This window comes from Copidosoma floridanum, unplaced genomic scaffold (assembly GCF_036245765.1).
Source record: "Copidosoma floridanum isolate Cflo_tuat_1 unplaced genomic scaffold, Cflo_Japanese_pri ptg000029l, whole genome shotgun sequence".
Taxonomy (NCBI): Eukaryota; Metazoa; Arthropoda; class Insecta; order Hymenoptera; family Encyrtidae; genus Copidosoma; species Copidosoma floridanum.
This window is the reverse complement of record NW_028321906.1, coordinates 5,473,945-5,488,674: the sequence shown is the minus strand read 5'-3', so window position 1 is coordinate 5,488,674 and position 14,730 is coordinate 5,473,945. Positions and strand designations below refer to the sequence as shown.

At 43.1% G+C, this 14,730-nt stretch overlaps 4 protein-coding genes across 4 annotated transcripts; 2 read left to right on the top strand and 2 right to left on the bottom strand.

The window, feature by feature from the left end:
• Nucleotides 1-638: 638 nt before the first annotated feature.
• LOC106641855 (coiled-coil domain-containing protein 12) lies at nucleotides 639-1,649 on the top strand. Its single transcript, XM_014356410.2, has 3 exons — nucleotides 639-827; nucleotides 909-1,047; nucleotides 1,202-1,649. Exons 1-3 carry the CDS (start codon nucleotides 694-696, stop codon nucleotides 1,385-1,387), a joined length of 459 nt encoding a protein of 152 aa, XP_014211896.2. The 5' UTR covers nucleotides 639-693; the 3' UTR covers nucleotides 1,388-1,649.
• Nucleotides 1,650-1,766: 117 nt separating this feature from the next.
• Nucleotides 1,767-7,699, bottom strand: LOC106641853 (jmjC domain-containing histone demethylation protein 1). The gene is made up of 6 exons (XM_014356407.3): nucleotides 7,148-7,699; nucleotides 5,617-5,896; nucleotides 4,827-5,514; nucleotides 3,836-4,748; nucleotides 3,173-3,743; nucleotides 1,767-3,094 (listed from the first exon to the last, which is right to left on the bottom strand). The coding sequence occupies exons 1-6, from the start codon at nucleotides 7,262-7,264 to the stop codon at nucleotides 2,520-2,522; spliced, it is 3,144 nt and encodes a 1,047-aa protein (XP_014211893.2). The 5' UTR covers nucleotides 7,265-7,699; the 3' UTR covers nucleotides 1,767-2,519.
• Nucleotides 7,700-8,300: 601 nt separating this feature from the next.
• Nucleotides 8,301-10,308, top strand: LOC106641768 (coiled-coil domain-containing protein 42 homolog). Its single transcript, XM_089596047.1, has 5 exons — nucleotides 8,301-8,576; nucleotides 9,067-9,355; nucleotides 9,427-9,663; nucleotides 9,741-9,905; nucleotides 9,970-10,308. The coding sequence occupies exons 1-5, from the start codon at nucleotides 8,461-8,463 to the stop codon at nucleotides 10,306-10,308; spliced, it is 1,146 nt and encodes a 381-aa protein (XP_089452173.1). The 5' UTR covers nucleotides 8,301-8,460.
• Nucleotides 10,309-10,432: 124 nt separating this feature from the next.
• LOC106641854 (coiled-coil domain-containing protein 63) lies at nucleotides 10,433-13,331 on the bottom strand. The gene is made up of 6 exons (XM_014356409.2): nucleotides 13,284-13,331; nucleotides 12,146-12,859; nucleotides 11,811-12,034; nucleotides 11,457-11,719; nucleotides 11,107-11,390; nucleotides 10,433-10,613 (listed from the first exon to the last, which is right to left on the bottom strand). The coding sequence occupies exons 2-6, from the start codon at nucleotides 12,829-12,831 to the stop codon at nucleotides 10,433-10,435; spliced, it is 1,638 nt and encodes a 545-aa protein (XP_014211895.2). The 5' UTR covers nucleotides 12,832-12,859; nucleotides 13,284-13,331.
• Nucleotides 13,332-14,730: the final 1,399 nt, after the last annotated feature.

The window sequence follows — 14,730 nt, the reverse complement described above, 5'->3', positions numbered from 1 at the left end:
TTTTGTGTAGGTGTACATCGATACAATTATCATAAGAGCATGTGCCTGATTTACCATGCGTGCTATGCAGATTTATATGGAGTTTATCGGCCGTGCAGATAAGGAAGAATTAAATTACGGTCACATATACTTAACCCAAACATGGAAATATATAATGTTTTTAACAGTTTTAGCTAGGTTATTGGGGCAGCCTACGATGGACCCGCAGTTCACCCCGTGACGCGCCTAATGGGGTTCCAACTAGGCAGCCTTAGGGGGACCCCATTAACTAAGGTGGCAAACCCATTAAATTTCTGATTCGTATGTACATTGTCTGTACTAACCTCTTTTATGGCAAAACTAGACTCTCTGGACAGTCTGGACTCTGGCTTTATCAGAGTTGCCTGACACTACTTATATATGTTGTCAATTTTCTTACCATTATTTTTTCTTATGTGGTTGAAAAAATACGAATTACCTTACTTAAGTAAGTAGATGCAAATTAAAAAAAGAATCGATTGACTTTAATTTTTTTAATTTACGCGCTCGACCGCCATTAATGTTCAGTTGTGTGAGTTGTGTTGTCGGAGACTCGCACATGCGCAGTTTAAAATTTGGTTATTTGGTACTTGGTAGTGGTACGCTTTTTTTTAGAGAGGGTTTTGGGGTTCTGTTTGTTTATTTTGATTTGGAAACGATGAAAATATTTAAAAAATGACAGAAGACGACAAAGTGGGCACATTAGTCGATGAGGCCCTAAAACGCAAGGAAAGACTGCAGAGTTTAAAAAGAAAAAACGAGGAAAATTCACAAGATATTCAGGATGGCCAAGTCAGCATACTTCCAGCGTAAGTACTTGTGATAACGTTGATGATACTAACCTCAAAAATCTCAAATTTGCTCATTTTATTATTGTATTTTATTTGTAGGCCGAAATTCAGAAGTTACAAGCCACAGGATGAAAACTTGAAGGACAAAGCTCTAGAAGATGGTAAAGCTGGTGATATCGAGGCTGAGGTACAGGAACAGTTGAAAGCTGCCACTATCAAGCCAGTGATTGAGGAATTGGTGAGAAAAATTGTTTATTGTTGTTCTAGAACCTCGCTAAAACCTACAAAGTACAAAATAGTGATTCTGGTCGTTTTTTCATGCACTACTACAAAAAATATACATTGTTACATTAACTTTAAGATGTATTTTTCATATTTCATTTTTGTAACAGGATATAAGTAATCTTGCTCCAAGAAAACCAGATTGGGATCTCAAACGGGATGTTTCGAAAAAACTCGAAAAATTGCAAAGAAGAACTCAAAAGGCTATTGCAGAGTTGATATTGGAAAGATTGAAGAAGGAACAGGATTTGGCAACGGCTGTCAATGTTGGAAGTGAATTCTCTTCAAAAACTTGAGTGTAAATAATTTTTTTTCTTCTGTAAATACGATCCATAAACTATTTAAGCTTAATTACTCAGTTATAGTTTTTTTGCATCAAATATATTTTCTATTTAATCACATGTGGTAATATTGATTTTGATGAACAAAAGTTTCAAACAAAATTCAAGTTTTACTACTTTTTATTCATAGCTTGATGATTATTTTATAAGAAAAAAATACTGCGATCGATTTTTAGAGTTATTCAAGTCTTAGCTGCTAAGTATGTTACAATGAATTTTAAAAAAAGTTATACACATTGATAAAAAATAAACAAGTTGCATTACTAGACTTACTTCGAATATTTTATGATTACACAATACGAATTAGATGGCTATCACTTTGAATCTTAAAAAAATGAAACAGCTCTTTTATATGGGCTTATTTGAACTTGTTCGCGCGCATAAAGTTTATTGCTGTTACACTTTTATGCAAAAAATCTAAGCTTTTAAGCAATTTGCACAATCAAAACACATATTCCTTTAGTATAAAAATTGCACGTCGCTGTCAATCGCGTTTCTTCCTTTTTCATCATGTATATTGGTATCTGACGTACAAACTTACTTAATGTGCTGTACTCTTTACTTTTTTTTGCAAAGTAGAAATCATTTTTGTCAATACAATTTTCGTACAAATCTAAAAAATTCGCTAATTGTACTTGAATGCATGAAACTAATCTAAATAAAATACATCTTTATCGTGGTGTAAAGATGATGGATAAATGTATATCTGTAAAATAATTCCGAATTCGAAACAGAAGTTAAAAAAAAAATGTACCTAGGATATAACAAACAGCAAAATAACCGCGTCCTGTTGTGAAACATTATTTTCCACATTAACAATAATACATAGGAACTATTGTACACACGTACTCGGCTTTACAAATTTAAATCTAATTTGCTAATCACATTGATTATACTATTTAACGTAAAAAACAAAACAAACTTATTGCAACGAGATCTCGCTGTGTTTTCACAAGGTCGTTTCTTTTCTTTCTCTTTCGAATCCAATGGGGGGAAAAAAAACCATCTCGCACCCCCAAGTAAATTTTTTATCAAGAGCAAGCGACTGCATGAACAAAATCTACGATCCGCGCTCAGCCCCGAGCGTTCAGATGTACTTGCACAGCGTCGCTTGCTGCTGTTGATCGACAAATATTCGCTCGGCTTCTCGACACTCGATGTTATTGCGTGCAATCTCTTGCGTCGGTTGCCTATAATTGACGTTCTGAAAAGAAGCGGTTGGCATCGTCATAATCATATTCACATAGAAAGAGCTGAGATTGCGAATAGCCGCGAAGCTCTCGGCCCTGGCTTTGAACACCTGCATCGTGTCCCTTAGGTCCAAGTGCTTAAGAGCTTGGCACCTCTGCAGATAGTCGAGCGTGACTTCGGTGAGTAGCCGACACCCGGACATGTTGAGGCTAATTAAGCTTGTGATCGTCTTCGCAGGCGGTGTTGTGAGCTGGGCCACCCCAGCATCAGTTAATCGCGTGCATGATGCCAAATCGAGCGACTCGATGTGCGGCAGATGCTGGGCGATGTAGCGGAGCGTCACATCTGTTATATCCGTATTACAGAGTGACAAGCTTCGCAGATACTTGAGACGAGACGTTTTATCAATTAAACCTGACATCGCGTCGCTTGGTGGATTTAAAAGATCTCGTACGCTCAAATCATTCAGTCCTAAAAATAATGTAATATTTCAGTGTTATACATATATGTATTAATAAATGTTTTCAAAATTATCTTTGTCTGGATTACCTCCTACAAAGCTTAAATCGAGCTTCGTCAGGGGTGGACAAGAGGAGGTATTGAGAGCACAGACTCCATACCAATGACAACCCTTGAGCGACAAATTACGAAGCTGTGGTAACCTGCAGAGCAACCACACCAACTGTTTCTTAGCTATGTTCGTCCAATCGAGTATGAGCGTCTCGGGTTGACGTTTCATTATTCCGGACAGATGAGCGGCTGTCAAAGAATCATGCGCCAAGTCAATTGTTCTCCATAGACTGGAATCGAAACTGTAACGAGCCCAAGTCCTGCAGACGCAGGCAGTATTAACGAGTTCACTTGGAGATAAGTATTTAAATATCGACAATAAGGCTATCTTATTGTAAATGTACGGTTGTTGGAAATATTCGATCGATTGGTGCTTCAAAACTGACAAAACTGATCGCACGGCTGCATACGGCTTTTTGGTGACGTTATTTGTATTGTAACTACTGACTACTTGTGTGGTTGACTGATGATTTTCGGTAATTGTTTGCTGCTCGCTTGATGTTTCCGCACTTGATATCGACACTGGTGTAACTTCCTGTTCCTGAGAGATCTAAGGCACCAAAAAATTATATCATTCGAACGGAAATTAACTTTTTTAACCGACAAATATGCTTTGTTAAAGTCGTAATGAATTAATCGTACCTTGTTTTTTAAGTCTTCGTCTTCAACTCTCATCTTCTTCACAGGAGTGTTAATTTTTTCGGAATCTACATCGTTGCTGCCCGACACAGACATTTTTCGCGGTCTCCCACTTGGTCGGCGTAATTTTTGATTCCTTCCAGCCTCACAGCAATCGGGACACTCCCAACTGTTGGGCATGTCGTCGCTGATAACGGCCGAACCCTCCAAATTGCCGCGGTTGAGACACGTCGGATGCACGATTTCGGAACAAATCGAGCACTCCATAAGATTTGAAAGCGCAACAGGCGCCTGTTTGCCCATGAGTGGAGCTGGCTTTTGATTCCAGCCGTCCAAGCCGCAAACCTTACACGCAGCTTTCATAGCTAGCATAGGTCTCATGCACTTGCGCTGCAAACAGGTCTGCTTGGCTCTGCCGGTACCACCAAACTTGATCATATCCAGACAATAAACACATTCGCCGCAGTCACTGCGCGTGCAGGCCTCGCACTTTTTACATCGGGTCCTCCTGTGCTTTGGTCCGTTGGATTTCAATTCGCATCGACCCGATGGTTGCCTGTACGTTTTCTTCCTGCCGTTCATTTTTTCGTTGTCACCGATCGTCATTAGCGGTGGTGCGGGAAGAACGGGTGTTCCGGTAATGGCCAGTTCGTGGCTGTCGTGCCTATGTTGTTCAACGAGGCAGCGCACGTCGTGGATCAGAGCGACTGGATCGCGGATGAGTTCGGGCACATTTTTCTTGGTCGACGGAAGCGAGTGGAGGTACATGACTATGGACTTTAGGCCGTGGAGTTCCAGAGGCGTCAAGTGAATGTATTTCGAGTCTTGACGCGTGGATTGATTTTGGTTACGGACCTCTGGTGCTTCAATGTGACTTCTGTCGAGAAGTATATGAACGTATCTCTCGAGAACATACCTAAAAAAAAAAAAAACCACGGTGAAAATTTGTATCAACGTGAAACTAGATTTATGTATCTAGAACCCTTATACTTACCACAACATCTCTGTAAAGTAGGGATATCGAAATTTGTGAGGTACTTTGGTTGTTTCTTCGACTTGAGCCACCCTTAGTTGCTTGTCGATGCCAAAACTGTGTAAAAAGTTACCTCCAAAAACAAGTGAATCATCCGGAGTAAAAACAGCATGTATCCATCCTGTGGGTATGAACATTGTATTTCCGGCACTCAATGTTATTCTACCGCACTTGTCGACCATGTCTCCGAAAAATGTGTCCGATTGCTTTCCACTCAAGACCCACTTTTCGTACAAAGCTATATTTTTCTCCGTGGGTGGAATGAGCCAAAATATTTTTCCACCTTTGAGAATGTGATACCAAACGCTCGTACCGCCAAAGTCAACGTGAAAGTCGGTGTAACAACCTTTTACGGACATCAAACAGTATTTTTGTACCTTTGGGTACATCATATCCTCGAGCAGATTCGTTGCCTCGGTCTGAGCATCTTTCAAATGCTTGGGCCAGACGACGTCGACCCAATCGATTTGCCTCACGATTTTGGGTTGCTGTACGTAGTGCTCTAGTTTAGTACGACTAAACTCTAGCGAAATAACGTTCAACAGACGAGTTTTGTTTGGATCCTCGTAATATTTTTGCCACTCTTTCATCGTCATTTCTTCGTTCTTTTGGGTATTGACATCCATTACGTCCACGAGTCTTCTCGATCCTTTACGAAAGCATAAAATAACACTTATTTTATTTATTTTCTTTGAAAAAATTCAGTAATTCACGTTTAAAAACGTAATAATGAGATAACGAGGCTTCTTACCGACGCACGTCCTAACGTCGTTGACCGTGAAATTCGTACTTGGCACTCGCAAACCAAGACCTGTCTTCTCTTTCACCAATATAGGAATTTGAAGTCCATTTTTCTGTAGATGCGCCACTGTTAATTCGGGACCAGTCATTTCGCAATAAAACCCGTGAAAATTTTCCAAACTGTATTTGGTGCTTTCGATCTTCTCCTCCACTTGAAAGCCTCTCCGCCCTTCGATTTCATCATCACCAAAGGCCCAGTCGTCCGTGTAAAGTTTTTTCGTTCTTTCTCTCTGCAAAAACACAAAATTTCTCAATCGGTGATTTAACGACTTGTAGTTACCGAAAAACGAGAAACCGTCGACACAACATCCGAAACGCAGCGCAAGCTCTCGCTCGGTACTTTGAAATAAACCGCTGGTTGACGATGTTCGCGTTTTTTCAAAGTTTCTTAAAAACTTTAATTCGAAGCACGACAAAGCATTGCTTAGAGTATTTTGGTGTATTATTTTCTACAAAACGTTACTAAACGTACGTTCATTTGTCGATTTTACTTTGAGTGCAAGCTGCAATTTCTACAAGGGATAAGCAAATATACTCTACTCTTGAAAGATTCATTTAGTGATTGTTGAAAAAAAAAAAAAACAAAAAAAAAAAAAAACGATTGTTGTTAACGATCAAACGTAATTATTGAGTCTAAAATAATTCAAACGAAAATGTTGTAGGCTTTGTTTTTCGTACGAAAATAATCACAACAGAGAACGTAAGTATTATCACGACAGTACTGGTTTCAATTTTAAATCGGGAGCTTACCGAAAAGCTCGCACACTGTCAAAACTAACGTAAACTGTTATTAAAAGCCCCAACTATTCTGACTATATAGATTAAACGATAAAAATTGCGACTGCTATAACAACTTTTCGACATGTTACATCATACTAGACTGAAAAACAATGAATTACCTATTGAACTCGAAAATACACGTAAACATCCAAATTGTTAAGTGACACTTATTGCGAGTATTACCAGTGTCAAACAATACGATTTCACAGCTACAATTTACACCAGCCAACATAATCATCAAAGAGATGTACTTTGATGTTGTAAAAATCTCGGTCACATTTAAAATATCGTTCAAAGCGGCTCCTCCCCACGTATACTTTTAAATTTGTAAACTCACGGCAACTATCCCCTCGTCCTACCTTTCATGTGGCCCCCCAAAATTGCTATCAAAACTGAAAGAGCATCCAAAGTAAAAACAACTCGCCCATCAAAATCATTAGGTTAATAGTAACCAAAGAGACATGTGGATCATTTCCCAATGAAAAATTATGCCAAAAACAACGTAAAAATCATGATTTTGGTGAAAAAGAAAAAAAGCCAGTCCCGACGACAAAACCTGATGTGCGGTCAGTCGCAGTCAGTCAGTGGAGCGCAAGGAGCGCGGACCACGAGGTGCTTGGCGCGAGAAACAAAGTGTCTGCAAGTACAGTGACCAAAACTGGGAGCAGAAAAAAAAGAGAGAGGCTCGTTTGTTTATTTACCAATTGGCGTCTCGGTGGTGGTGGTAACTGGACCTTGCCCCTGCCTCCTGGAGGTTGTGGTTGCTTCTGCTGCTGGTACTCAGCTGGCGCTTGCTGATACCTCTCCGAGTCAGCCATTGTCGAGTTAACACCCAACTCGGACGAGAGCTTTTTTTTTTATTATTCTCGGCGATGTAGGGGCTGTGCTCCACTTCTCATTGGGTACTCATCGAGGCACCTGTGACGTCTTCTTCTGGAGCTCCCTTTTCTCCGGGCGTTACTTCTTTCCGCAAGCGTACTCACGACCGTTCTCTCCTTGTAGGTGGGTGGTGCATATATAATTAAACTTTATGTACGCGTATAACTACACGCGATAAACAAATAGAAAAGGAGGAAGAGCTGTCCGCGTGTGATTGGGGATTCAAGCTCAACTCGAGAGAGCTCCTGCGATAGGCAGTAGGGCAGCCCTTCGTGCGTATTCAAGAAAAACAGAGCAGAGCACTAGGTAAAAGCCAGGAGTTGCGAGTGTGTACCAGTATATACCTATATTCCCGTCGGCCGCCGTACTCTGTGTTCACCAAGTCACGTATGCCACCCTGCCTGTGATATATAGATATATCGATGCGTGTGCGCGTTATGCATTTTTGCCTCTGTCCGTGCCCATGCGCACACGCAGAGAGATGAAAAAGTCTCCATCAAAGAAAACGTCGGGAAAAGAGAGGAAAAAGAGTAACAATTTACACCTTTCATATACTTATACACAGCGTAAAATATCCTGCGATGGCTTTTGTTTATAAGTACGCTTAATACAAAATTAGAGCTACGATGTAAATATGAGATTGCAATTTTCTGCCAAACTGTGTACGAATCAAAACAAAGGGTTGAAGGGATGACGTATAATGCGCCAATTTAACATCGAACTTATTTTTTCAAATAATCCCTTTGGCATCGTGAAAATGGCAATGTAAAATTTTCATGCGTTTCAGGTTATGTCGTACACACTATGCGTAATACATATATATATATACATATATGTATACATTGTTTATGTCACTGACTGAAGACTGAAGACAAAAAAGCCTTCTGCTACTTATTTTGGAGTCAGCATTCAGCACATGTCTTTCGATAAGTTTGATCGAATGAAAATGTAAAGTATACTTTATATAAGTATTTACGGTAAGAATATGATATTTTTGCTGTGTACTCTTTCAGCACTGTAGAGCTGAAATTCTCGCAAATAAACTTGACAAGTATGAACCGTTTTTTGTCCCTAAGTAACTTAGTAAAATGTTTTAATATATCATTGCAGTAAAAGTATATAGTGGCGCCTCAAGATGGCAAGTAAGGAGAGGGTACTTGTTAAAAAAAGGCCGCCCATCGCTTCGGATTTTAACAAAGCGATTGCAGAGTACTTTTCGTCTAAAAAAGAGGAGCAAGCCACTGTAATCAAGTACGTTAAAACATATACTTTTAGCTTAGTACCACATTCGTAATCACACTACAGAAAGATGGTTTAAGCACCTTTGAAAAAAGCTCGTTCACCTGCAAGCAACACCAAAAGCACCGCAACAAATAATCAATCCCAACCATGATTCAAAGTAAGACCAATAGCGTATTGATTTTTTCACGGCTAGTTCTGAGCTCAACTGTATACCTAAATTTTGCAATCACACATATAAGTAGATTTACTCCACACCTGAAAATACTTTCTGAGAGTATAAACTAGTAGGATTATTGCATACGAGGCCCGTTCGTTGCAGTGTAGTAGTTAAAAATATATAGTCTTGGGTTACACATGGTTATTTACAATTTGTCATCCACACAAGTGTGCACTAAGGTAAAAGTAACGGTCCATATCGTAGCCTAGCTATAGAGAATTTACTCCGGTTAAAGCGTGTATAGTAAAGATCGTGTTTAAAAATGATGAACCCTCTCCTCAGACACTACCCAGAATGGGACGACGTGCGGGGCGAGCCCCTGATCGAGCAAGCCCGAGCGCGCCGGGAGCTTTTGATCGCCGAGGCCGAGTTGCAAGCCAAGCGCCTCGAGTACCAAGCGCGTCGTCAATCATACGAGCAGCAGTGGCAGGACCTTCGCGAGCAGGAGCAGCAGCTGCGAGCCTCCTTCGTCCACTTTGACGAGTTTGTACGCGAGAACAGGGACAAGCGCGAGCGCGCCGAACGCAAGATCGTCATCGAACGGGATCGGCAGAAGATCAGGGAGGCTGAGGTACAGATGACTTTGTTGATGATCCTTTGATGTGCGTGGCCAATAGCGGATGAATCGTGTGTGTTGCGCAGATCTTGGAGCTGGATAAGAACTTGGAGAACATGGAAAAGGTGCGGGACAAGATGAAACGATACGTGGAGGTGTACAGGCCGTTTCAAGGCTACTTGGAGAAAATTCTGGAGAACAAGGAGTTTAACTCGATAGCCGGGATATTCAATCGTTACGAGGCCCTGGTAGCCGCCAGGAGTTCACTCGAGGAATACCAGAACCGCAATCTTCGCACTCTAGAGACGACCAGCTCGCAACTGGTACACGCGCAATATTTATTGCCATGGAAATACACCCGTGACGATTAAAATGCATGTGTTGCTGCGATTGACTTTAGAAAAAAATGACGGAAGAAAAGTCCCAGAGCTTGATGGACCTGAACAGGCGGCTCGCCCAGTTGCGGGACAGACACGAGCGAGCTCGAGCCAAGGCTGTCCACTGGGAAACCATGGTCTCGCGCATCAAGGACGTGTGCTCGCAAAAGGAGCTCGAGGAAACCCAGGTATAAGCGCGCCCTGACTTCGCGTGACGCGCGATGGCAAAATAATCTTATATGCATTAAACAGGTGCGCGCCTGCATCTGGAACCTGTATCGGCAGATCTGCAGGCGCAAGGGTGTGCCGATAGAGCTTGATCGCTCGGAACTCGAAGAGCAGTTGCACCACGTCAAGAGGACGATCCTCGAGCTGGGCAAGATCGTCCACGCGGCCAAGAAAAAGACTGCGAGAGAAAAAAGGGAAAGGGAAGCTAAAGGCAAGGGCGGAGCTAACGCGGGAACTGTTTCTTCGTTGTCCACCGGTGCGGCCATTAAGCTCAAGGAGGTCAGAAGTAGCTCGAAAAAGAACAGCTGTCCCAGCTCTACGGACGACACTCGCAGCACTTGTAGTATTTTCAAAAAGAACTAAATAATGCGAGAGTCAATAAATCACGATGTGGCTCATTGTCAAAGACGAGAGAGAGAGTTTTATTTCGTTTTTTTTTTTTTTTTTTTTTTTTTACAAAAAAATCACGTATATCTTTGCGTTAAAATCATTGGTATCGTTTCTGAATGATTTTCCGCGCAGCTGGCAAGTGGCAGGCGGACACGTTGTGCAGAAGGTGCGAATGGTCGTGCTTTAGTCGTTTCATCAACTTCTCGTGCACTTGTTCCTCCGTCAGGGGGACTTCCAGGCCTTCGGACACGTTTTGCATTTCCTCCTTCTCCACGCATCTTTGCGACAACAAACAAGGATTTTCAGTATACAGTTGTTTTGAGTTACATGTTACATGCTCGGGTACGAATAGTATATGTTACTCGATAATCCGACACTTGTTGCAAAATAGTTATTTACTCAATATTCAAAACGTCATTGAGGAAATCAATAACAATAAGCATATAAATATCAGAATCGAAGGTCCGAACGTAATAATATCATCTTGCGAACGGAACAAAAAAAAAAAAAGAAAGACAGAGAGGGAGAGAGAAAATACACGCGTAGCGTATACATTACGCGTAATACGGGAGAGCAATCGAGTGAAATAGCATACTTCAAACTACTTCCTTTGAAATTGAAGTAGGCAGTACCCATAGCGAGGGCAGCAAGTACAAAAGTACAAGTATACATACGAAGGAGGCAGGCAAGCGTGGACGTTAAATGAGTAAGTAAGGGGGATAAGGATAGGGGTAGGGAGAGAGAGAGAGAGAGAGAGAAAAGGATACTCACAGGGGACAGGGCTGGGTGGGCGCGATATCGGTGATGACGGGGATCTGGAGCTTCGGCTTCCGGGCCTCGTCGAGGCGCAGTTCCGGCTTGTTCCTATCTACCCAGTGCATCTTGTTCATCATCTCGACCAGTCGCTTTTCTATTATACCCAGGTACAGCATCACGTTGTTCATCGTCACTTGGCTGTTGTCACCTAGGAGCTCCAGCAGGGGCGAATTGTCGCATTTTATGCTCGCGAAAAGCATCTCTATGCCCTTTAATAGCTTCTCCATTATTTCGTTGCTCTGAAGAAGAAAAGGAAAAAACACATAATGATAGTTATACATATATAGTCAAAGCGAATAAAAGACCTCGTTAAATTTGCGCTCGGCCGCATTGGCTATATTAGTCTGCTCCTGTAGCCTTTGGGCAATCAACTCTAAGGTTTCGGCCTGCTTTTGCCCTCGATGAACGTTTAACGCCCGAGCTTCGTCTATCGCGAGCCGCAACTGCTCGACGCGCGTCTGAAGCCCCTCCAGTTCGTCGTTCAATTCGTTCACGTAGCTAAAAAGCGCAAAGTTCTCCTCTTCCTGCTTCAAGAACTGGGCCGTCAGCTTGTCTATTTCCGTCTCGCCTGTTGTTTCATCATCATCATCATCATCATCATTATTGTTCGATTAAATGGTTACCAAGACGATATATCGGCAACAATCACATTGTATTACCAGTGAACTGCTTGACGAGCTTCAGTATCTGGCTGTACATGGCGACCTTGTTGCGCATCTCTTCCCGCTTGGCTCTCTTCTCGGCCTGCTGCTTGGCCTTCAAGTCGTTCATCTCGCGATACTGGCCCTTCACGCCGAGGAACTCTTGGAGCTTCATCTCGTTGTCGATCGTCCGCTGCAGCTCGCACATCTCCAGCGTGTGGCTCTTCAGATCCCTCATCCCTCTACGCACAAAAGTACACATCACGCATGCATATACACGACCGATTGTATGTATGTACATAATATATATATATATTCTTGGTTAAAGCACAAAAATGTGATGATCCCGTTACCGATCTTTCAGTGCGTTGATCTTGTTGAGCTCCTCGTCCCTCTGGTTGAAGGCAATGGTGGTCTGTTCTATGAGATCGTTGACAATGGCCTTGCCGGAGGCAAGCTGGTTGTTCAATTTGGTCCAGAGGACGTTGAAACGGGCCCGTTCCATCATCAGATCGTCGATCTCGTTGCGCAGCTTGGCGTTGTCGCCGACGAGGCTGTTGAACCGCTTGGACGCCACCTCGAGCCGGTTTTCCAGGATACCGATCCACCGGTGCTGCTTGGCCATCGCGTCGACCGGCTGGAGGTCCGTTCGTTGGTCGAGCTTGAGGGCGTGCAGCTCCTTCGATATGCTGACGATCTGCTCGTCGAGTTCGCCGATCTGTTGCCTCTCGCGGCGTATCTGCTCGGCGAAATCTGCCCTACGCGCCAACAGGGCCCTCAACTCTTCGGCCATTGCCTCGTCCTGGCGCTGGTTCCACGGCGACTTGGCCGCCTTGATCGCCAACACCAGCTCGGCCTTTTCACTCTCGAGCTTGTCTATCAGGAAACGCTGGTTGCGTAACTGGTTGCGCGCGTCCTCGGCGTACGTCACCCGGTCGTTCTCCATTATGCGGTACTGACGCTTCAGGCGCTTCAGCTCCTGCTCGGCCATCGTCTCCAGCTCCAGCTCGTCCTGCTCCGGTTCCTCTTGGATCATCATTTTCTTGGCCGTCTGTTACTATACCGATCTGTAAACGATCATTGAGATATGATAGTCTGTAATGGTATTACCGAACTTTTGCGCAACGTCGAATCGATCCATCTCTACGGTGTGTGTAAGTTGCGCAAGTGCTTGATCGTAAAAACAAAATGCGCTCGGTAAGAGTTCGGTAACCTCTCCCCCGACGGGTACACGCGCTACCGATTTTCTTTGAAGCAATAATAAAAAAAAAAAAAAAAAAAAAAAATGAAAAGTTTATACTCCATCGGGTACCTGTGACGACAAAAGTTGAAGCTCACTATATGTGATATTTTGCAGGGATGCTCGATCGAAAATCCACCACCGGGGGGCCCACGGACAACGACCGACGAGCAAACAAAACGAGAGAGCACGTGTGGCGATCGTCAATCCTTCGACTCCAGCTGACCGGATGGGTGTATAATTTTACTCACTTCAAACTTCTCGGAATCCAACGACAGCCAACTGCAGCATCCCTACTTTCAGCGCAGGCTCGATCATCGCCGGAACTGCCGGGGCGCAGGAAAATCAGGACGATTGCTCCTCTTCCTCCTCGTCATTGTCGTTGCAGCAAGGCCCTTGACAGCCGGCGCGTGCCTCGCGTTGCACGGTAAAAAAAAAAAAAAAAAGAAAAGAAGTGCCGACGGCAGCTGCCTCTTTCTTCCTTTTTCCTCCTCCTCCTCCACCACCACTAGTGAGTATACACGCGTGTTGGGCGCGCGACAGCTGGTGAGTTGCTTTTTGGCCTTTTGCTTTACATGTATACGGATGGATATACACTTAGCCAAAGTCGGCGGGTGTAGATGTAACGCGCACGAGTATATTTTATGCGTTACTCGTAAAAGATGCAGAATGTGTTTTTAGGAAAAGAAGAAGGAGGAAGAAAAGCCCTCCGCGTTCGCTGCACAGCTGATGATGATGATGCGCACACGTATACACCAGGGAGACGGAAGTTGGCCCTTTTACGAGCGGCTTTTCCGGTCTTCCGCTCGAGCGTCACCCCATCCGATGCTTCTTTGTGACTTTTGTTTTATATTTTCACTTAAAGACCGGACGCTTGTATCTTGGCGGGTGTTGGTCAACAACGTGGATACCCTGAAGATACGTGATTTTTTTAAGGGCAAGGTTGGGACGAAACGTCGCTTACTTGTATAGGTACACGTATACCTGTACACCAGCTTAGGATATCGTCGTTGTTGGCGTCGTACGTGTTGTTAGCCGATATTAGCCCTCGTAGCCATGGCGACACGGTCCCTATACTTGGGTAGCTTCGATTGCAAACTTATATTTATACATGTATATAAATTGAGCTGCTTGAAAAACATGTGTTTTGCTCCTTGGCGAGTATATGGTATGAAAAAAAAGCTAAGACCATTCAGCAGCATCGCTCAGTGGATCAAAGTGAGAGAGAGAGAGAGAGAGAGTCGAGAAAATATGTATACACTTGGAGCATACAATTGATGGAAAAAAGAAACAGATGGCCATCCGCATGTGTGTTTTACACGCGCGTACAAAGATGATTGACTTTGTCTCGACAGTACAAGTATACCGATACAAAATGTATATTCCAAGAGAACGAGTGCGTGCGGAGCGGCAAACTACGTGTGCCTATAAAGACACGCGCGTTTTATAAATAAAATATATAATATATAATGTATACACGATAATACCCACCCATGCACAATGTATGTATGTAATTATACGACAACATGAAAAGTAAATCGACGAAACGCTCTTCACGTGTGTATATAATAATGTCAATGGCGAAGGAGAAGACACGCCAGCTATTACCGTTAAGTTTGTCCGTGTCACCTCGTACCATGTACAAGTCGTTGGGCCAAAAATGTATTCATCACGCGATCCTCGAGGACACGCGCACCT

What these genes read in the sequence shown, in the direction of transcription:
- LOC106641855 (XM_014356410.2), top strand. Translation starts at nt 694, where the DNA reads ATGACAGAAGACGACAAAGTGGGCACATTAGTCGATGAGGCCCTAAAA. An exon ending in CAAGTCAGCATACTTCCAGC is followed by an intron (nt 828 to 908) that starts GTAAGTACTTGT and finishes TTTTATTTGTAG; the next exon opens with GCCGAAATTCAGAAGTTACA. An exon ending in AGCCAGTGATTGAGGAATTG is followed by an intron (nt 1,048 to 1,201) that starts GTGAGAAAAATT and finishes TTTTTGTAACAG; the next exon opens with GATATAAGTAATCTTGCTCC.
- LOC106641853 (XM_014356407.3), bottom strand. Translation starts at nt 7,264, where the DNA reads ATGGCTGACTCGGAGAGGTATCAGCAAGCGCCAGCTGAGTACCAGCAG. An exon ending in CGACGTTAGGACGTGCGTCG is followed by an intron (nt 5,515 to 5,616) that starts GTAAGAAGCCTC and finishes GCTTTCGTAAAG; the next exon opens with GATCGAGAAGACTCGTGGAC. An exon ending in TACTTTACAGAGATGTTGTG is followed by an intron (nt 4,749 to 4,826) that starts GTAAGTATAAGG and finishes TTTTTTTTTTAG; the next exon opens with GTATGTTCTCGAGAGATACG.
- LOC106641768 (XM_089596047.1), top strand. Translation starts at nt 8,461, where the DNA reads ATGGCAAGTAAGGAGAGGGTACTTGTTAAAAAAAGGCCGCCCATCGCT. An exon ending in AGACGACCAGCTCGCAACTG is followed by an intron (nt 9,664 to 9,740) that starts GTACACGCGCAA and finishes GATTGACTTTAG; the next exon opens with AAAAAAATGACGGAAGAAAA. An exon ending in AGGAGCTCGAGGAAACCCAG is followed by an intron (nt 9,906 to 9,969) that starts GTATAAGCGCGC and finishes TGCATTAAACAG; the next exon opens with GTGCGCGCCTGCATCTGGAA.
- LOC106641854 (XM_014356409.2), bottom strand. Translation starts at nt 12,831, where the DNA reads ATGATGATCCAAGAGGAACCGGAGCAGGACGAGCTGGAGCTGGAGACG. An exon ending in GCTCGTCAAGCAGTTCACTG is followed by an intron (nt 11,720 to 11,810) that starts GTAATACAATGT and finishes ATGAAACAACAG; the next exon opens with GCGAGACGGAAATAGACAAG. An exon ending in CCGAGCGCAAATTTAACGAG is followed by an intron (nt 11,391 to 11,456) that starts GTCTTTTATTCG and finishes TTTCTTCTTCAG; the next exon opens with AGCAACGAAATAATGGAGAA.